Source organism: Misgurnus anguillicaudatus, chromosome 5 (genome assembly GCF_027580225.2).
Source record: "Misgurnus anguillicaudatus chromosome 5, ASM2758022v2, whole genome shotgun sequence".
NCBI classification, from domain to species: domain Eukaryota; kingdom Metazoa; phylum Chordata; class Actinopteri; order Cypriniformes; family Cobitidae; genus Misgurnus; species Misgurnus anguillicaudatus.
Window position 1 is genome coordinate 15,630,216 of NC_073341.2, and position 21,934 is coordinate 15,652,149.

General features: G+C 36.4%; 1 protein-coding gene across 1 annotated transcript; it reads left to right on the forward strand.

Moving 5' to 3' along the window:
• Positions 1-1,018: 1,018 nt before the first annotated feature.
• On the forward strand, positions 1,019-20,239 carry fhip2b (FHF complex subunit HOOK interacting protein 2B). Its single transcript, XM_055167271.2, has 17 exons — positions 1,019-1,208; positions 3,186-3,264; positions 5,073-5,239; positions 5,311-5,415; positions 5,973-6,092; positions 6,204-6,398; positions 11,004-11,200; positions 11,341-11,458; positions 14,455-14,531; positions 14,646-14,838; positions 14,917-15,086; positions 15,169-15,309; positions 15,930-16,020; positions 16,123-16,263; positions 17,863-18,003; positions 19,133-19,233; positions 19,812-20,239. The coding sequence occupies exons 1-17, from the start codon at positions 1,158-1,160 to the stop codon at positions 19,912-19,914; spliced, it is 2,190 nt and encodes a 729-aa protein (XP_055023246.2). The 5' UTR covers positions 1,019-1,157; the 3' UTR covers positions 19,915-20,239.
• The last annotated feature ends 1,695 nt before the right edge of the window (positions 20,240-21,934 follow it).

Consider the following 21,934-nt stretch of genomic DNA (forward strand, 5'->3'; position numbering starts at 1 on the left):
TGAGGCAAAACAAAGGGTGCTGATGTATTTTAAGATGTGTTTTCGGCTTGGACAGCTCTTACATTTAATTTAATCTAGGACTAGTCTAATCCGTGTCTGTGAAATGATTTTCATTAAGCATGCTAGATCTATTGAACAACATTAAATAACAAACTATACTTTTTACATATTCAATTTTTTTTTGCCAAGTTTTTTAATTGTTTTACCCACACAAAATCATGGATTGTCATGAACATACAACTTTTAGTGCCTTTACATTTAATTAATAAATCAATTACTTTTATTTATGCTATAGCTGATATTATGGTTTCAAATTTACCTCAAATTCTTTAAAAAAATATCAGCGGATGATATTTCAGTGCATCCCTACTGCTTATAGCATTTAATAGCACGAAACAGCAAAAATATATTGTAAAATAAAAAATCTAAATCTGTATTACTTTTAGAAAGGGTCAGCAATTGTATTATATTATAGATGACATTCATCTTGACATATTTAGTTATTTGATATTGAGCTCAATGCTACAACTTTTTATTCTTTACTTAGGGTTTTTTAAACTTTATTCATGCCAAGCAAGGACCCACAAATATGATGAACCTTTGGTGAGGGCCCCCTCCCAAATATATATTAATCTATATACACTAGTCAACATTCGAAGTGGATCAAAACCTTTAATAAAAGTTTACATAAAACCAATCCCTAATACCCATTCTTGTTTTAGGACAACTTTGATAAACTTTTTTTATCCACTTCAAATGTTGACTAGTATATTTTGTTATGTTTAACATAATAAACATTTTAACATTTAATTTAAGCATTTGTTAGATAAATAATGTGATTATAAAAACATACTGATTCAAAAACTTAAACTTGGCTACACTTATGTAAGGATCAGCACAGAAACCAGTAACATAGTAAATGGTTAAATAAATTAAATTATAATGGATTAAAGAAAATTGAATAATGGTGTTTTCCTTTAAGCTCGCCTCGTGTTGTTCGTTATTCTGTCAGTAGGGGTCAGTGTTTACACGCGCACGCTAATGCAGCCAGGAGCCAACCAGTCATGTAAACAGTTTACAAACTACACACGCGCTGTATGTCCTAAAGATGTCCCAAACATTACATCGACTTAAATGAGCTCTGCTGACATCCAGTCATGGACATGTTTAATAAAGTTACGGCTTTTCTGCAGCAGGCTTTGGAAACGGTGAGTAGAAACTGACTTATCAAGTGTGTTGTACTAACGTTAGCCTGCTAGCTTAGCATAGCTAACGTGATAAGCAATCTGTTGCACGATCCCTTAAAACTTAAAAATGGGTCATAGACGGTTTATTACTTGCTATGTATGAACAAAATACGACATTTAGTAAACTGTCAATGTGTTGTCATGTAGTTTGGTGCTTTGTATGACGATGTTTGGTTTAGCTTGTGTGCTACTTTACTTTAAGAGTGTTTTACATAATAGTATATTGAGTCTCTCAGACTTTACTACTATCTCCATGAATGGGGTGTGTAAAGCATATAACTATACGAAGTATAAGTAGCTATTATTTATACATCACACGGTGTTGGGTTTGCCTTTGAGAGTTGTTTACGTGGAAGTTGTATTCATGCAGGTCTGGACAGGTTTACAGAGTCCATAAAACCAGAAAAGACCAGGATTTGACTGTTACATGCATTGATACAACATACACACGCTGTTTTGAGCGATGTCATCTAAAAAAAAGTACTAGTACTAGTACATGGGATTGGGAGTCAACGGTTATCATTGTACTACCATAATATGACTTTATGGTGTCCAAAGTTCTTATTTACTTCTTAATTAATACTTTGGCACATTTTTGGTTAGTGCTATATACAGTTATAAAGAAAATATTTAAGTTTTGCCATGTCTGCTATATGACACATCGAGTTCAGTAAATAGAGCATTGGGTTCGCATCCCACAGGTCATGGGTTCGATCCCACATACTTATAAAATGAAATGTACATATTGAAAATGAAATGCATTACAGTTTGGACAAAAGCAACAAAAGTGTATGCCAAATAGAGCCGACCGATAAAGGATTTTGAAGGCCGGTACCAATACAAATGTTTGTTGGTTTTAAAATCCGATATTACGATATATCGCCGATATTGTTTTTTATTTTAGAAACGCGCAACCAAACATTAACAGATTTCCCTAACATTAGTTATTTGTAGTTATTTATGCGTTTTAACTAAAATAATATGATAATGCGTTTTAAAAAGAAATTTGTTTCTTTTATTGTCTCGTGACCAACTCAACATGAACTCACTTAACTGTTGTTCTCTGTGCCCGACTCTGATGTGTGACGCGTTATACACGAGTGTTGCCAACAGGGAGGTTGTAGAGTGCCCTCTGGTGGGCAAACTATAAGGGATGCACCGATAGGATTTTTTTGGGCCGATACCGATTCCGATTTAAACAGACAACTTCTGTCCGATACCGATATTAAACACTTGTATACAATACTATACAGTTGGTCTATTAGCTAGTTTATTTCCGCATCAAATTATTTTTACTGAACATGGAATGGATCTAATTAACATTCAATTGACCAACATAATAAGAGAGGCACAAATTAAGCTAAAACAAATATAATAAGGCAGCATGACAACCTTCAAAGGTGGTTTTTGCTATTCAGCATTTATTTTATTAACAACATCAACTCATTTTTTTACATGTAATGGATTTCTTTATGCAGTTAATTAATAAACAATCGGTATCGGCCTTTCTCGTGCTATTGCCGATATGCCGATGGTTTCAAATTCATCTAAAATCGTCCGATAAATATCGGTGGCCGATACATCGGTGCATCACTACAAACTATACAACGGCAACACTCATGACATGGTCGAAGGCTGTTTCGTCCGTTTTTTTAATATATTCATTTATCGGCCATTATGAATGGCTATACCGATAGTTTGGAAAATGCCTAATATCGGCCTGCCGATATATCGGTCGGGCTCTAATGCCAAATACATCAATGTAATGCACTCAAACTACCACAAAATGTGCAGCATTCACTTTGATAAACTATTGTATTTACCACATATCATCTTCCAGTAGAGAGATTTATCTGGTTCATTGTTGATTTTAGAGAAAATACAGCATATTAGAAGTGAATTACTGTGTAGTTTTGATTTTGCTGATGTATTTTATAGAGGGAGCCTTCGATAGACCTTCTGGACTCTTTTGTGGATCACTGGAAAGCAATAACCAACTATTACATTGAAACTACTGGTAAGACAGACAATAAACACCTTGTCAATGCACATTAAAAGCAGATTGTTATTGGGTCATTCTACGGAAATGTCAATTTTTCTGTCCCTAGCCTTTACAGAAACATTACACTTGAAAAACACTTTAGGGTTTCAATTTTTTATATTTTAAAATGAAACAACATGTTATTTGAACAATGACACCTTCTTTAGCCATCAATGTAGCAGTATTTGATTTTTATTAATTAATTAGAATTCCAAGCACCACAGAAGTGCTCGTCCCCACAGTCATGTACAGAGGGAAAATGCTTTATTTTGAGATCAAAGACAGTGTTTTCTTCCATTTAAAATACTATAATGTGTCCATAACTATCAAATATATGATTTAAATTACATTAAAAAACAAAATGCTAAATAAATATTATAAAATATATAATGAAAGTAGTGGTCCCCTGGAGTTGTGTCACTGGTGTTACCGTTTAACAAAAAAGCTGTTATTTTTAAATGACATCAATTGACTTCCTTCTTTCAATTTTCTGGAGATCTATGAAGAGAAGCCCATGGTAAGTCCACTGGCTCTTTTCTGTTATCAGAAATCTTCTCATTTATCTCATGATTTCATATGAAGGTTTTAGTTAAAGTCACTGGTATGACCACCTTTATTGTTTAGGAATTGCAAAAAACTAGAATACAAATGGATTACACTACTTAACTCATTCACCGCCAGCGTTTTAAAAAAAAGTTGCCAGCCAGTGCCAGCGTTTTTCATGATTTTCACCAAAGTTTAATGCCTTCCAGAAAATGTTCTTTAAATATATAAACATTCAATCTACCAAATGAAAGAACAGACCCTCTGCTTTCAATAAAAAAAAACGTTTCATCCTACCTTCAGTGGTTTAAGTTTTGTAATCAGCTTTTGAATATGGGTAGGTTTCTGCAAAAACACCACATTTTGAGTAAAAAGCAGAGATAATTCCATTTTTGTGATGGGCTTTTCATAGAGTTCCCATTCAGAGCGATCTTTAAAACAGACACGGACATGCAGCTGCTTGCTATAGGGCAATACTTCCGGGTTTAAAAGTTGCGGAAGGGCGCCACTTGGTGGATAATCGCGGGATTGCGGATAGACGGAAATACTCGTCAGTGGCGGGGAAGCGTTTTCTCTTAATTGACGAGATATCTCGTCAATGGCGGTGAAAGAGTTAATTTAGTGAGTATGCAATGATTGACAACATGTGGTTTGATACTCTGCAGCAGCAATTTTGTAAAATGCAGTTTTCATGAAAATTGTCACTGTTGTTACTGTCACTGGTGTTACCTTCCTTATGAGTAACACCAGTAAAGATCAGTAACACCAGTGACTGGTGATTTGTTGCATCACTGGTGTTACTGTTTTTTTTTTTTATTTCACATTAAAAAATAAAATCTTTTTACATGTGACATGATGATCATTTTAAAATCATTGCTGAAAGCTGAATGCTGAAAAAATAAAAAAAAATATTTCATAAACACCTTTAATATTGCTAAAGAAGTAAGGGAACACCAGTTACAAAAAAACATGGTGTATGCAGTCTTTAAGTACATGCACACAAAAAATAACAAATCATTAAGCTGTCATTTATGTGCACTCATATAGTCAAAGCGTAATCTAATAATGTGGTCTAAGTTTAAATGTTAGAAAAAGAAATCAATTTTAAGACATATCTTGCCATACCAAAATTGAACGTTTCTGTAGAATGACCCAATTGTAAATATATTGAAGTGTTTATACTTAAAATCTAAACATAATGTGTGACGTGACAGTGTATGTGTACTTTGTGATATGAAAAGATGAGTCTCGTCCGGTGAAGCACACAGACATCCCATGGAGGTTAAAACAGATGCTGGATATCCTGGTGTACGAAGAAAAGCAGGAAGGCGAGGAAACTGGTCCTTGTATGGAGTACTTACTCCAGCACAAAATACTGGAGACACTTTGCACACTAGGGAAAGCACAGGTATGAGAGGTCACAGAGATTAAAGATATATAAATATTGTATTTACTCTTGATTTGTTTCCTTTGGTGTAGTATCCTCCAGGCATGAGTCAACAAGTCATGCTCTTCTTCTCTAAAGTCCTCGGCCAGATCCAAAAACCTATGCTGCATTTAATCAACGTATATCGACCTGTACAGGTATGACAGCTGGCAATGTTCATTCTTTAGATCTTAATAGTTAAACATTGAAAACAATCACTTTTTTGATTTGGTTTATAGCTCATAATTGTGTTTTTATTTGTCACACAAGTCTTTGATGTATGAATTACACGAATACCCAGTTGTGTTTTTGGGGAACACTTGTAATACATCCCGGTACATAATGTTTAAATGTAATGTTTTTAAGCTACAATGTCTTCCATTGTTTGGACAAACAGTACAATTATTGGTTGCTATGTGTGGCAAGTTGTAATGGTTGTAATGAAAGTACCACATAGTTGACCGTGTACATAAATCTTCATACATAATGTAGAGCATTTTGTGAATATTAAACCTTGATATATTTAATATTGAATGAGTAAGTTCATGTCAAAGATTGAAATCAATGTAAAATCAAACTTAAATGCTCCAAATCTCATTATTGGATTATAAGACTTTAACCTAGATTTCACAGAGGGGTCACATATTTGTTCTTGCATATTAAGAAGGGATACAAAAAAGTGTTTACTTTCTCATTCTTTTGTTAACCTCTCTAGAAATTGATTCAACTATGTGGACTTCCCGAGTCGCAGACAGAGAAAGAGGAATCTCAGTTTTTATTTGTTGTTTGCACTCGAGTGAAGAAAGATCCCTATGTCCTCCACTACATCCTTGAGGTACTCTTTCTGTGCAGTGTATTTTCTCTGACTATACTTGTGTAGACAGTCATATAAACTGCTTGTGCTGGTTAAAATGATAATGAACACTATCACAACTCTATCACAAAGGATAGCAAAGAGATTCAGAAGCAGAGGTCCAGTTCTACCTCAGAAGAGGCTTTAGAGGAGGGGTGCAGTGGACCCTCCTGTCCAGAGAGGGCTTCTTCCTCCTCCGGTGCTGCCCGGACTGAAGCTCATCACTCCAGCTCACCTCAGACAGTCAAAGGCATTATACCTGTACTCATACACCTGGGGAAATGTCAGGTGAGTTATCATAAAATAAAATTTGTAAGTAATTTTTTCCCCAAATATTTTAACAATACTGATATCTCAGATGTTAATATTTGGTGAGGTCTCGGTTTAAGTTTCTTAATCATTAAAAAACAATACAGAGTAATGCCATAGTGCTTTTTTACTTATGAATGTGCACACGAAAATTAAAATAAAATAAAAATATGAGCAATTCCAGCATTATGGATGTGACATTTGCCGTCAAAACTTAAAGCACTTATGGTCCGATTCACGATTTTACATTTGCTTTGGTGTCTAAGTGTGTATTAGTACATGTTAATGATATGCAAAAGTACAAACCCCAAAGTAAACAATGACGCGAGTTATCGTCTCCAACATAAATCTCTTTTCTTGGACTACAACAAACACACAGACTGCAGGCAAAAGTTTACTTTATGGGATTGGTGATGTAGACAAACCGACATTATCATAATTCCTCCCGCTTTGGACTTAGCCTGTAAGTTAACTCCTGTTAGCAACCGAATCTTTTAAACATGGTAAGAAGCATCACATTTCTGGCTGATGTCAGAGGTATTCAGGCCAATCACAACGTACAGATTAGCTGGCCAATCAGAGACACAGAGGTTTTTAAATCTATGAGTTTTGTACAAAATTAGTGCGTTTTTAGGAAGAGAGGGAAATCTGGGGGGAGATGGAAATTTTCAGAATGAATTTATTATCAATATATCAAACCATCTGTTTATATTTTTCTAAACCCTTATTGATAGAGTATAGACATCAGAAAAATATACTCATGTTTTCTGATTAAGATGAGGGATACATGCATACATGGATGTGACAAAAAAAGGACACAGGTTTTCGGGAGAGACACAGCGTACTTTGTAGTAATTCTGTGAATTAAAAGGCACAAACCAGAAGCAATAATACACAATAAATGGAGAAAGGGTGGCCGTCATAAAACATTTGTGACCCGCATTGTGACCCGCATTATTTTGTACCACCAAACCCGCTCGTACAACTACTCGTCCCAAACAGGAAAAACGTTGATGTGTTTGGTCACCTCCAACTTCATCTCCAAATGGTACCACTGAATGAATGGGGCCAAGCCAAATGCCATCGAAGCGTCGCAGCGCGCTCCAGCGCCCACGTGCACGCACACAGATGATAGAGGGATGTATCAACAATTCTTAGTTAAGGTAATAACATATTTTAATATTGAAAATGAGTAGATATTCCTTTAACTTTGGGGAAAAATATCTGATGTGTAGCCGATCTTTGCACTACAGTAGATCTTAAAACTATCTGTCTCAATGTAAGTCAAACAATAAGAGATAAAAGTGAACACACATTTTTCCTAGAGTATTGTTCCTGACTTTGTGTTTTGTAAGATATTGCAGTAAAATATCCAAAAACCACTAGGCCAGTGTTATTTATTTTGTTCAGCTGATTACTTATAAAATCTCTAATGTTTTCAACTACTTGTAAATTGTGAGAAAATTGCCATTCTAAACAGTGACACGGGGCAGGTCAGTCAACTGTCAATGTCGTTAATATCCATGTTACCGTTTGTTACCGTCTTTATTGTTGTAAAAACCACATGACAACAGTGTCGTGGACAAATACGGAAGTTAGTGAATAGCGTCTGTCGGCTACGCGCTTGCTTATGGACTTATGGATTACTCTTTACCATCTGCTGCTGGCAGAGGTGGAAAAAGTACTAAAATTTTGTACTCAAGTAAAAGTAAAGTTACTTTAATAATATTTTACTTAAGTAAAAGTAAAGTTACTTGTCTAAAAATCTACTCAAGTAAAAGTAAAAAGTAAGTCATTTTAACTTTACTCAGAGTAAAAGTTACTTTTTTTACAGCGGGGAGAGGTGGAGGATTCTAGTATAGTTCAAAAACGACAAGGGAATATACATCTCAAACTAGTTGTTTTTAATTGTAGGAACATCTTTACAATTAAAGTGCAATAACAAAAAGTTAATAAAATAAAAAGCTTTTTTAAAGTAAGAAACATTTATGGAATTATTTAATGATTTTACATGTGAGTTATGCACTTTTGAAGGTGGTCAGCAGCTACAATCACTATAGTAATGTTGTAATTGATGTATTGCTGGTAACATATATTATTTTATTAAACTATATATAGTTTAAATGAGCATATAATGAGATGAGTGCCATGTCTATATACATTTGACACGTTTATTATCTTCTTGCTTCCCTGACCTGGGTACCTGATGAACTTTATTCTCTCTCTCTCTCTCTCTCTCTCTCTCTCTCTCTCTCTCTCTCTCTCTCTCTCTCTCTCTCTCTCTCTCTCATGACCGCATTCTCGAGGACGTTTTGAAGTTGTGTTTGACTTGACGCGAAGCTGCTAGACCTCAGAAGATAATGCGCATGGTATAAAAAAACGCGTCGTGCAATTTCGTACTTAAGAGCATGAATCCTACCTTTCATAGAAATGAAACACTCGCTTCGCGTCAGTGGAAAGTGGTCGCTTAAATGTGACCAGGGGTTTCTTTCATAAGATTTGAACTGAGGCGGGTCTGCAATAGCGCGCGCCTGTCTCGTCCGTCTCCATGGTTCTTTTTGCGCGTTCCCCCGGGCCCCGCCCATTTACATCCGTTGCGCGTCTTTATCACCTTGCTTTTTAAAATATTTTTTACTCAGTAACGGATATGATTTAAAATGTAGCGAAGTACAATACTTTAAATAAAACATACTTAAGTAAAAGTAAAAGTACAGATTTTAAAAACTACTCAAAAAAGTAAAAAATACACAAAAAAACTACTCAATTACAGTAACGTGAGTAAATGTAATTCGTTACTTTCCACCTCTGGCTGCTGGTTGTGTCAGCAAAGACAGCTCCTGTAAGCGTATGGGCAAACCAAACGACCCAAGAAGAGTTTGGGACAAAAAGAGAGAAATAATTAGGATTAGAGCCCGACCGATAAAAGATTTTCAAGGCCGATACAAATGTTTGTTGGTTTTTAAAACCGATAATCCGATATATCGGCCGATATTTTTTTTTTTCAGAAACGCGCAACAAAACATTAAGGAGGCATAAATGGCATAAAATTGACAGCAGAGAAATATTTTCTACATTATACAATGATGATTATACATCTTTTTATGACTGCTATACTAAATAATCTCAGTCACAGTTACTGCTAACTGTTTATGTAGTGTCCTAGAGTTAAATATTAGTAAACTTAATATTAATTTCATATCTGAAAATAGAGAACAGTATAACACATACATCTGTGGATTTTCTCAGCAACAATGCAATCCTATAAACTTGACAAGAGGCTTTCCTGAGATTTTCCTCTAATGTTTGAGACCTGACAGGGTGAGGATGTAGTTTGTCTTACCTCCCTTAAACTCATCATCTCTCCTTTCTGCTTTCCCTGCTTTGCACAAAACATTTCTGATGTCCATCTACAGAAGCCAATAATGATCGAATCAAAATAAAATTATCAGTATTATTTAGAAACGTACTTCTCGTCATGTTTTCATAATTACTCACTTGTGTGGCGTCCCTTTTGAATGCAGTTGCGCGCGCAGATCGTGAACGCAAACACGCGCGTGGACATGGATACATGCGTGCACGCGTCAGTGCGACTGCTTCGTCGCTTTTACAAGCGTAAATTGGGTAACTACATTGCATATAGATCTGTTTTTGCCACTATTATCTTTGCAAAGGAATACACTAGAATTTAAACTTGAGATTTACACCTGGGCACAAAAGATTTACAGTGGGGCACGTGCCTCAGTAAAGGGGTCTGGCGACACCCCTGTCTTTAGTCTATCCTCCCTGCTCTGCCCGTTCTTTCTCCTTCTTCTTTTAGTTTTCTGTTGGACGCGCTCAGTTCGTTTCCATGGTTTCTCGCGCTGGTTTCGCTGCAAACTGCGCGCAGCCAATTGGCGTATGAAACATCTTCATGTAGCATTACGGCACAGTGTTCATGGGAAATGTAGGAAGTACTGCCAGAGGGATAAATGACCGAGAACAGAGCTTTATGTATCATACATGCAATGCCTCATGTATCACCGGCCAAACTGGCTAGTAAGTTTTTATTAACACTCGCCAAAATGAATTTGAACCCGCATTTGGTGGGTTGGCGGTGTTAATTTAGAACCTTGATTATGTGACTCGTTAATGCTGCGGCTGAATGACAGTCTGCAACGCACACTTGGCGTCAGTGGATTTCACACACGTGTAAAAGAAAAGCTTACTTATATGCACAAACTACGTTTGATACTTTTTCTCTATGTCTAAATGTTCACTCCCTGCAAGTCTAACTTTCATTTTACAATGCAGGGACTGTAACAAGAGATATGCTAGTTATAAATTCAATTCAATTTTTATTTTTAATCATTACTTTATTTAGGCAGAATAAGTTTGTTGTGGTTTCCAAGCTTATTAACGTTAGCGGTCTTCCACTGATACTTAAATGATTGTAAATAGTTTTGGTGCTAAACTTCATTTGCAAGTTTTTTTTGTTGTTGCAAGATTTACTCAGATTAAAACAGGTCTTTAGAGTTAAGGTGAACCTTAAATACATGTAGATCACAGGATGATTGCAGAAATGAGATGCTCATGCTTTTCTTTCAGAAAAGTCGCATTGCCCTTCGAGCTCTGGAGAGTTTGTTGCTGCTGGTCAGTTTACCACAGGAAGACACCGCACAGCTGCTGGCTGAGAGAACGCCACTGTGTCACTTACTCGCTCAAAGATTAACTGAACTTTACTGCCTTATACCCACAACACTCGACCCTGCAGATATAAACAGCTTCCCCAATATACAGTGGAGGTGTGTCTGAATTCAAGCACGTATATCCTCTGTTTACACTACTTTTTATTATCCTGGATATAGTAATAACTGACAAAAGCACACCTGCTTTTCTCAGAAAAACATCTGAACTGATCTGATCTCTGTTGTTTGTTTGGCAGGACTCAGTTTACAGAGGACAGTGCAGAGGAGAGTCAATCTCTCCGTGGCTGTGAACACATCTACAGGTTCTTCAGCTTTCTGGATTACTGCAATCAACTCATCAATGATGCACCAAAGGTTTGACAAAAAATATCCATTTTGTGTTGATTGTTTTATCTGTACTTCTGCATGTAGTTAGTTGACATAAATGTAAATCCTTAAAGTTTTACTCCAGCCAAATATCAAAATTACCACCTGATTTTCTCAACCTCATTCAATCCGAGATACAGATGTTCATCATCTTTTAGACAAACATATAAATTACTATTTTAGTAAATGTCCTTGCTCTTCCAAGCTTTATAACAGTAGAAAACAGGGATCAGGGAACAACTTCTGACTTTAACCCCCCAAAAATGCATTCATCCTTCACAGAGGTAATCCACATGGCTCCATAGGTTAATAAAGGTCTTCTTAGTCGTAATCAGAATTTAATATCCAGATTTCAAAATATTTAAAATGTGCAGATTTAAACTTTATAAACTGTATTATAAAACGGCTCGTTCTGGTTCTTCATTCTGATTGGTTGAAACGCGTTCTAAGCCGTTATAAAATACCCTGGTAACCCCACAGTTCAGACCGCATTATATAAGTATCACTGCGCCACTGTTGCTGCATATTGATTTATGAAAATAAACACTACAGTCTTTAATCATATTTTTAATTTTTCTACAATTGCACAATTAATGGCGATATCCAGATGAATGTCAATAAATATTGTTAAGTCATCTCGTCGATAAAGAGAAAACGTTCCCTGAGGAGTTTCTAACTCAAATTCATACGTCTGCTATTATCCACTAGATGGCGATCTTACCCATTTGAAACACTGACGCATTCACTGAAAACACTGTGTAGGACTGTTCATGGCTCTGAATCTGATCTCTTACAAAAGTTCTTCACAAAAATGGAATTATCTCCGCTTTAAGCTGAAAATTTGAGATGTAATAAGAGAACAAATGAAGGTAGGATGAAACTTTTTTTTGTTGTTTAAAAGCAGATGGTCTGTTCTTTCATTTGATATTTTATGTTTATTTAAAGAAGATAATTTTTCTGTAAGGCATTAAACTAAAACTGGGTGGCAACTTAAAAAAAAAAACCGCTGACGGGGAAAGAGTTAAAGTTAAACATGCTTCCACACATATTTGATTATCACTTTAACAGTTGCACGATATAACTGTTAATGTATATTTTAGATGAATGTCTTTAATCCTATTTTCATTGTGTCTTTGCTCTGTCTATGTTGGTTGGGAACTGCGCTCTGTTGCAGCCACACTTGATTCTTACTACTTTGTTTGTCGTAAGAGTAATATTTGTACTAATATAATTACAACTTATTTGTGTTTTATTTTATGAAATCCTGCTTACGTTATGCATATGAAGTAACTGTTTTATAAAAGCAATAAACCCCGCAAAGCAGTGGGGTTACAGTGCATTTTATAACAGCTAAGGGGCATTGTCCCGACGTGCCTAAAACCCCCTTAGCTGATATAAAATGCACTGTAACCCCACTGCTTTGTGGGGCTTATTGCTTTAATAAACCATCTTGGACTCAAGCGATTCACGAGACAAGTATCTGAGTATCTCAGATTGCTTGAGGTTGAGTAAATCATGTGGTAATTTTGATAATTGGCTTGATTATTGATTTAATGCTTATTAATTTACTGTAAGACATTTTCAAATAAAGTTAAGTCCATAGTGAGCAGTAGGGTTGTGTCGATACGATACTATCGTGTATAGATGATACTTTTGTAAGGCTGGCACGATTATTAAATTTGGTTGATGGTTAATTGTCTAATAAATTATGGTAATTAATTGCCTGTTTTATTGCTTTGACATTTTTATTTTTTTTATTTTTTTGTTTGTTCATGAAATAATGTCCACACATTGTTGTGATGATTTAAATTAAATCTTTTGCAAGGTTTCCCTTGCAGTAAATATTAAAGGCGGAGTCCACGATGTTTGAAAGCCAATGTTGATATTTGAAATCACCTAAACAAACACGCCCCTACCCCAATAGAATCTGGACCTTCTGTTGATTGACCCGCCCCACACATACACAACCCGGCAAGGATGTCGGCTAGTAGACACGCACCTTACTGCTGATTGGCTATAAGTGTGTTTTGGTAGTCGGCCCGTCTCCTTTTCCAAAGCGTTTTTCAAACATCGTGGACTCCGCCTTTAATACACATTAATTATTAAATGAATATATCTTTCAAAAACTAAAAATTCTTCATAAGAAATAAACACAATAAAGTTTCTGAAAAATAACTGAAAATAAAAATGCAATCCAAATAAACTAAATATACCAGAACAGGCCTCAAATAGTAGCCAATCCTACTAAGACCACATGTCTGTAGTGCCTGCAAAAATAAATTCCTTACAGATCGTTAAGAATAGCATCCTTCACTTCCCTAAATTAGGAATTGCTGTTTTGGAAATGTATGTTTTACCTGGCAGTTCATACTGCTTAACAAAGTTTTGCAGCATTTCTTGAAATGCAGTTTTTTTCCACTGTATTGAATGGCTTTAGAATGTATCGCGTTACACGGTCAGTCAAAAAGCGCCATCTGATACTGTCTCGTTTATACAGGTGCTGCAGCTCCCCCTTGTGTTTTTATAAAGAGAGGTGCAATCATTGCGGTGATTTGAAATCATTGTGATGAGGTCAAACAATCACGACAAGACAATTATTTAATCATTGTGACAGCCCTATACTATTGTGTATGGACAATTGTCAGCCATGACCGATAGCGATAGTTTTACTTTAACGTGCGTATTGCGTGCTTTTCCTCACATCAGAGGGTTTGTGGGCTTCACTTTGTGTGAGAGAGCTTGCAACGTGCGTGGATTCCTTCTCACACGCACCTGGACTTGTAATGTGCGCGTCTCGTTTCTTGCACGGACCTGAATGCGTGCGGCATGCCATGGACCTAGCACCTAAATTTGTAATGCGCATGACTCAGACTCTTCCTAGCAAATGTTTCTGTAAACAAAACAAGAGTTAAAATGTATTTTACGTTTTCCTAAACAAATTTGCTAATGTCCATGATTCACATTTCACTCTGTTTTCCCTGTAGGTACTTGCTGTTAAAATGGCCAAAGCAATTCACGATCAATGGCTTATGGGAATCATCGAGCCTCATCTTCTTCAGATGTGAGTATTAGACACAATCTGTCCAAAGCTGCTGTATGACATCATTATATTTCATACTTTTATTCCCATTGTAATGTTTATAGTGACAAGTGTGTGTCTTATATTGGTCTCCAGGTCAGAGGTCGGGGTTTTAGTACACACCGCTCTGCTGTCCTGCTCTTTACGTCACACACATTCTCCCGTCCTCCTGGAGGAGTTTGTTCAGTTTCTTTTGGGCAGCGACACACAATGCGAACAGCGAGATGACACCCATTCACACATCCTCCGTTATCGCCTTATTGAACACTGCAATCACATTTCTGATGAGGTAACCAGAGATTATTAAGGTGTGCTTTGTTTGTATCACCATTAGTGTTTGTACAATGTTGTTTGTTCCCTGTGTTAGATCAGCATCACCACTTTGCGAGTGTTTGAGGAGCTTCTACAGAAACCCAACAAGCACATCTTGACCAATCTGGTGCTGCGAAACCTTGAGAAGCGCAGCTACAGGCTGCCTGGGTCAGGGGGCGGGGACGAAAGACAAGGATCCGAACCGGATCTTTTAGAAGAGTCTGAGTGAGTAGTTGATGCAAAGTTAAAATTCTTTTTTTTCTTTAAGTCAACATTGAACCTTTTAAGCATTTTGTTTTGTTTTTAGCGATCTGGAAGAAGATCCCTTCTTCACAGACATGTATGAAGACAGTGGATTCGGCGGGCAGGAGACTCTCCTCTCTCTGCCCAGTGTTAGACAGAGACGTAACCCCAACACAGATATACAAGTCGCTGACTTCGTCAACAGGTATCACTAGAAAATATTTATTCTTGGGATGCACTTAATGCTGGATTCACATCAAACGCGGTAGAGTTGACAAAACACGCTATTCGTACGTAATTGGACGTTGTTTTTTTTTAGTTTACTCGCACGTGAAATTCTCGTCATTTACGTGGAAATTTGCGTCATGGGAGGGGCTTCTGCGACTCTGCTTGCTTCCTGTAATCACGTCACCACTAGAGCAAGCTCCTGATTGGTTAACACAGCACAATTTTATGTCATTCGCCAACAATTTGCGTCAATGAGGCGGATTTGTGCTACCGCGCTGCCCTAAACGTCTCATTCGTGCCGCGAGACCTCCAGACGAGTGTAAATGGGTCTTTACATTGACTTAACATTGAAATCACTCGTGCTTGACGCCTCTACCGCGGCTGGTGTGAACGCAACATTAATGTCTGTTATAATGGATGAGGGTGGATTTTGGGGTTAACACAAGGGGGCGCTAACAAGCACCTGCTGACTGTTATTGTCAAATGAGTTGTTAGTTCAAGCTGTACAGTATTCAGTGCTGTAAAATATAACTTGTTTATTACAGATTCACAGGGTTTATGTCTTGAATATTTCTCATTTGTTTTTAATTTGATTAGCTTCTTGTGTTTAGTGCCTCAAGAGGCAAAAACATCCCATCTCGTGCAGGAGGCAGGATATGAAACATACGTTCATGATGCACACAGAATGGTACGTGGACATGCTGAATAAACGTTGCTTGTATTGATACTGTCAATGACTTTGCTTTTAAATACACTGTTATGACATTAAACCTGTCCTTCGTCTCTGTAGTTAAAAGAATGCACTGCTTTGTCAATGGAGTGGAATTGGCCAGAATCTGTCAAAACCCTTGAAAGTCCTTCAGCTACAGACTTTTATGAAGGGCACTTCCTTAAAATGCTGTTTGACAGGATTGCTCGCATACTAGAGCAGGTAGGACAGAAGTCTTAATCTTAACCATATACAGGGAGTGCAGAATTATTAGGCAAGTTGTATTTTTGAGGATTACTTTTATTATTGTACAACTACAGTGCTCTTGGTCAATTCAAAATGTTAACAAACCCTCAAACCTGAACATTTGAGTAGTGGAAGGGAAATTTTGGCTTTCTTAAGAGCATATTTCTATGTACATCATTATTAGGCAACCATTAGTGTGCAGAACTACTAGGCAACCAAATAAAAAACAAAGATTTCACCATCTCACTTGTTTTTTTTTCAACTGTTAAAATGAGAATAATAAACAAACTCTACATTTACAAAAAAAATTAATAAAAAATATATAAATTCAGTGACCAATATAGGCACCCTTCTTTTCGATAACAGTCACAAGCCTTCCATTCACGGATTCAGTCAGTTTCTTGATCTGGTCTGAACCAACATTTCGTGCAGACGCAACCACAGGCTCCCAGACACTGTTCAGAGAGGTGTACGGTTTACCTTCACTGTAAATGTCCTGCTTAAGAAGGGATCAAAAGGTCTCAATAGGGTTTAAGTCAGGTGAAGAAGGAGGCCATGTCATTCGTTTTTCATCTCTAAGGCCTTTACTGGCCAGCCATGCAGTCGAGTACTTGTGATGTATGTGATGGAGCGTTGTCTTACAAAATAATCAGTCTTCTTGAAAGATGCTAACTTTTTCCTGTACCACTGCTTGAAGAAAGTATCTTCTACTATACAGGCAGGCAGGCACAGACAGGTATTATTAAACATGAGCTTGTTGGATCTTTTTGGGTTGAAAATGGAAATAAAAAACAACTCTCAGACCTACTGCCAATTTTTGGAAGACGCTTTCTTCAAGCAGTGGTACAGGAAAAAAATCTGCATCTTTCGATAAGACTTTTTTATGGAAGACAACGCTTCATCACATACATCAAAGTACTCAACTGAGTGGCTGGCCAGTAAAGGCCAGTAAAACTAATGCCATGGCCCCCTTCTTCGCCTGGCTTGAGCCCTGTTGGGACCTTTTGATCCCTTCTTAAGCAGGACATTTACAGTGAAGGTAAACCGTACACCTCTCTGAACAGTGTCTGGGAGGCTGTGGTTGTGGCTGCACAAAATGTTGGTTCAGACCAGATCAAAGAAACTGACTGAATCCGTAAATGGAAGGCTTGTGACTGTTATCGAAAAGAAGGGTGGCTATATTGTTCACTGAGTTTATATATTTTTTATTAATTTTTTTTGTAAATGTAGAGTTTGTTTATTATTCTCACTTTAACAGGTGAAAAAAAACAAGTGAGATGGTGAAATCTTTGTTTTTTATTTGGTTGCCTAATAATTCTGCACACTAATAGTTGCCTAATAATGATGTACATAGAAATATTCTCTTAAGAAAGCCAAAATTTCACTTTTACTACTTAAATGTTCAGGTTTGAGCGTTTGTTAACATTTTAAATTGACCAAGAGCACTGTAGTTGTACAATAACAAAAGTAATCCTAAAAATACAACTTGCCTAATAATTCTGCACTCCCTGTATGTGACTTATGGTATCTATGAAAGACACTTTTATACAGTATATCTTTGTTTATCTCTGCCAGCCATATGAGCTGAATCTGCAGGTGACCTCCGTTCTGTCCAAGTTAGCTGTGTTTCCTCACCCTCACCTGCATGAGTACTTACTGGACCCTTACATCAGCCTAAGCCCTGGAGCACGGTCCCTCTTCTCAACTCTTGTCAGGGTAAGAACCAGCCATACTGAAAACTGACAATGTATAGGAGCACTATAAACTACATTATACTTTAAAGTTGCAAGGGTTTTCAAACTGTGGGTCACATAGTGGGATAAGGTGGGTCATGCAAAGTCACTTTGCTGTTGTGGTGAATGACACAAAAAGCAGTTTAGTCCGATTAATGACAAGCAATGAAAATCCTGGAAAGTTTTCCTCAAAAAACTTTATTTCTTCTCAACTGAACATAGAAAGACATCAACATTTTGAATGACATGGGGTTGAGTAATTTTTTTTTAATTTTTTTTTAACTACTTTATTCCCTTAAATGACATGCTAACCCAAATCTAACCCCAAGAAACAATTATTTAAAAATAGAAAAAATTTAGAAACCAATATATAAAACGACACAAAAAGATGCATTGTATTAAGTGAACAGGAAGGACTGGCTTATCATGTGCACGCAAAATTGGAGTTTGGCTTATGTATTGCACGACTTTTCACAAGGTGAACGTGGTTTTATCAAGTAGGATGATGCCATTTTTGGTCCTGGATCAACATTTTCATTAACCATTCCGATTGCAGGTTTAGGGTGTACGTATTTTAGATTTAGATTTAGGTTTGGGATTGGGTTAGGGGCTTTTAAAATATTTTTCTCAAACTATTATTTGAGGGGTAAAAATGGTTAGGGTTTGAGTTAAGTTTCAAGCATTGATCCAGGATCACATCTTACTTTGTGAAATAACTGCAACCCTTCTGACTCGGCGTGCTATTTATATGCACGGGGTGAGAATAAGTAGAAATAGATATACATCCAAAATGAATTAACATTTTAAATAACAAACAGATGAACACAGAGAAATAAATATATAACTATGGGCAAATATCAACTATCATTGATATAAAAAATATATATATAAAACATTTTAGCAGAAAGCTATTATAAGTGCAGATTAATCTAGTCGAATAATCCGATATTATCCAGTAGCAAGAATTTCATTTTTGTTCATATAAAGATATTTATTAAGACAAATTATTGCCCTTGCATTAACAATGAAAAGTATTCATGGCTGTATTTTTGTGTTTCACAGAAAGCATAAGTCATTTTTAGTGTTCAATGGGATTTGTTTTTATGTGAAAGGTGATAGGAGAGCTCATGCAGCAAATCCAACACATCCCTAATGTGACAGAGAGACTGATGATCATCAGGAGACAACTGATGGGAGAGGAGGAGGAGACTATGTAAGACCTTTAATACACATACTGACACTACTTAAAGGGATAGTTCACCCAAAACAGAAAGTTTTGACACATCAATTTGTATCACTTTCTCCTCTGTAAAACACCAAAGGAGAATTAAGCAAAATTGCCATTGATCTTTTGTATGCATTGAAATGAGCCATGCGACGACTAATGATATTATTTAATCTTGTAGCTCAGCTGGACATTATGTTAGCAAAACATAGCATTCGTTTTTGGTCAAAAATGTGTTATTTATATTTTTGGGACATTCAAGACCTCCTTTATCAGACCGTGGATAAGTGTCTTAAGTCAATTTCATTGTTGTTGTTTTCTGAGAAAAAAAAGAAAATAACCCAAAAGTCTAAACTAAAAAGTCGTTTTTCCAAAAAAAAAAAAAAAAGTTTTCTCTGAACTATCCCTTTAAGAAACCTTTTAAAATATTTAACATATTTATTTATAATATAACAAATTCTTAACAACAACTAACTTTTCGTATGCTGTAACCAAATAGAAATGTAAAGTATATAATGTATTTTTTAAATGTGATTTTATGTTTTGGTCTGTTGTGTGTTTGTCAGGGTGGACCATGCGACACTGTTAAAGGGTGTAATAGTGCTTGAGGAGTTTTGTAAGGAACTGGCTGCCATTGCATTCGTCAAACTGCCCGTGGAACAGCAATAAAACCCGATGCCAGAAACCAAAGAATAGAAAGTATCAGCACCTGAACAACGTCTCTATTGACATGAAAAAAAAGAGTTGCACACGGTGTAGTTATGTGGCAATATTTTTACATATCAAAGTCACTTTTAATGTTGGAGAAGCCAACTTGCCTAATGGCTTACCTTTTCAGCATTGTACATAAAAAGCAAGCGAGTATATAAGACTGATGGTATGATATAAGATAAAGAGCGAACTGTGAAGTTGCTCATTCTTCATACCTGCACACACATCAGATCTTGAAGAATAATAATAAAATTTCACTTCAAGTGGCATTAATAGGACAAAATTGTCTTTTGCACAATAATATTGTGGGGAGGGTTGTTACTCAGTAGTTTTATATACAACCAGTCAATCAACTAAGAGACTTTTATTAGAATTTAGAAATTTTAATAAAGCAGAGGCGACCTAGTTTGGACTTATAATGTTATATTTATTTGATCGTGTAAAGCAAAACCTGATCTCAGAGCAGAAGATTTTAAGCCATTGCACATCCTCTTTTACCTTTCTTTCATTTCTTTCTTTGTATTGCTATATTAACTGGACTTGTTAATACTCTTGGTGTGTAAATTAAGTATCTTTGCAGTAAGATATTTTTATTTATCTTCGATTTTCTGAAATGTATGTAAATCAATGTTTCATTTTGGTTTTATGGCTAAAGCAGAGATCCAGAGTGGTACATATTTTTTGTGTGTGTGTGTGTGTGTGATTGTCTAGCTGTTTATCATTGGCCTTTATTCTCAATAGGACCGGAGGTGATATGTGACGTATTTTGTGATTTCATTAAAATGCTAAACAGCATGACTGTAAGCAATAATTGCTCTTTTACAGTACTGTTCACAGCAATAAACTCCAAAAAATGTTCATACAAAATTGTTTTGAACTTTTTAAGTGCTTTTTAAAATATGTCATTATATCAGAATTGCTGTTATTATGACACTCGGCATGCATCCTGTTTTCATAATGCAGCTCATGGGCTGCCATTTAAAGCAGTGACATTGAATGAAGCAAATCTAGAGTTTAAAATGTGAATGAAATGCCAGTCTCATGTAGCGCTAAGGCTGTCAACTCCTTGTGTAATACTCTTGTTTTTTTTACCCCAGAAAATCTCTATTGTGCTGTGCTCCACACGTGTTCACACTTAGCTGGTTGTTGAAGGTATGCACTCCAGTTTTGAATGAGACTGAAACAGGAAGTTTTTCATCATCATCCATTGTGTTGCTTAGCAACAGCCATAGGCAGTACTTATCACGTTTTGTCCAACAAGTTAGTCTTCACAGATAAACACAACTTTTATGAATTTTAAAGTCAAAATTCATTATGTTATATTTCTAGTAAACGCATTTACACTTTAAAGGGGTCATAGCGTGAAAATCAGACCTTTTTCATGTTTAATTGCTATAATTGGATCCCCAGTGCTTCTATCAACCTAGAAAATGTGAAAAAGATCAACCTAGTAACTTTGTTTGGGTAAGCCATTTTCTTCAAGCTTGTGGAAAATTAGGTCGTTCAGATTTTGCATCTTTTGTGAGGTAGGTAGCAAGGCGAATTACAAAAATACCACCCCCTTAAAGGAATATTCCATTTTCTTAAAAGAAAAATCCAGATAATTTACTCACCACCATGTCATCCAAAATGTCAATGTCCCCCCCCGCCCAGTCGAGAAGAAACCATGCCCCCTGAGGAAAACATTGCAGGATTTTTCTCATTTTAATGGACTTTAATAGAGCCCAACATTTAATACTTAACTCAACACTTTTCAAAGGTCTATAAACGATCCCAAACGAGGCATAACGGCGCATTCACACGGGGCGTCAGCGTTAACGCTTCCCATTCACTTTTAATGGGTGACGTCATGCGTTGCGGAACTGAATTGTGGATCCGTCGGCGCCGCGTCAGTGCCGTTGCTCGCAGCAGAAGTTGAACATTTCTCAACTTTTCCAGCGCCAACGCGTGCGTCAGCCAATCAGATCGCCTTATGCAA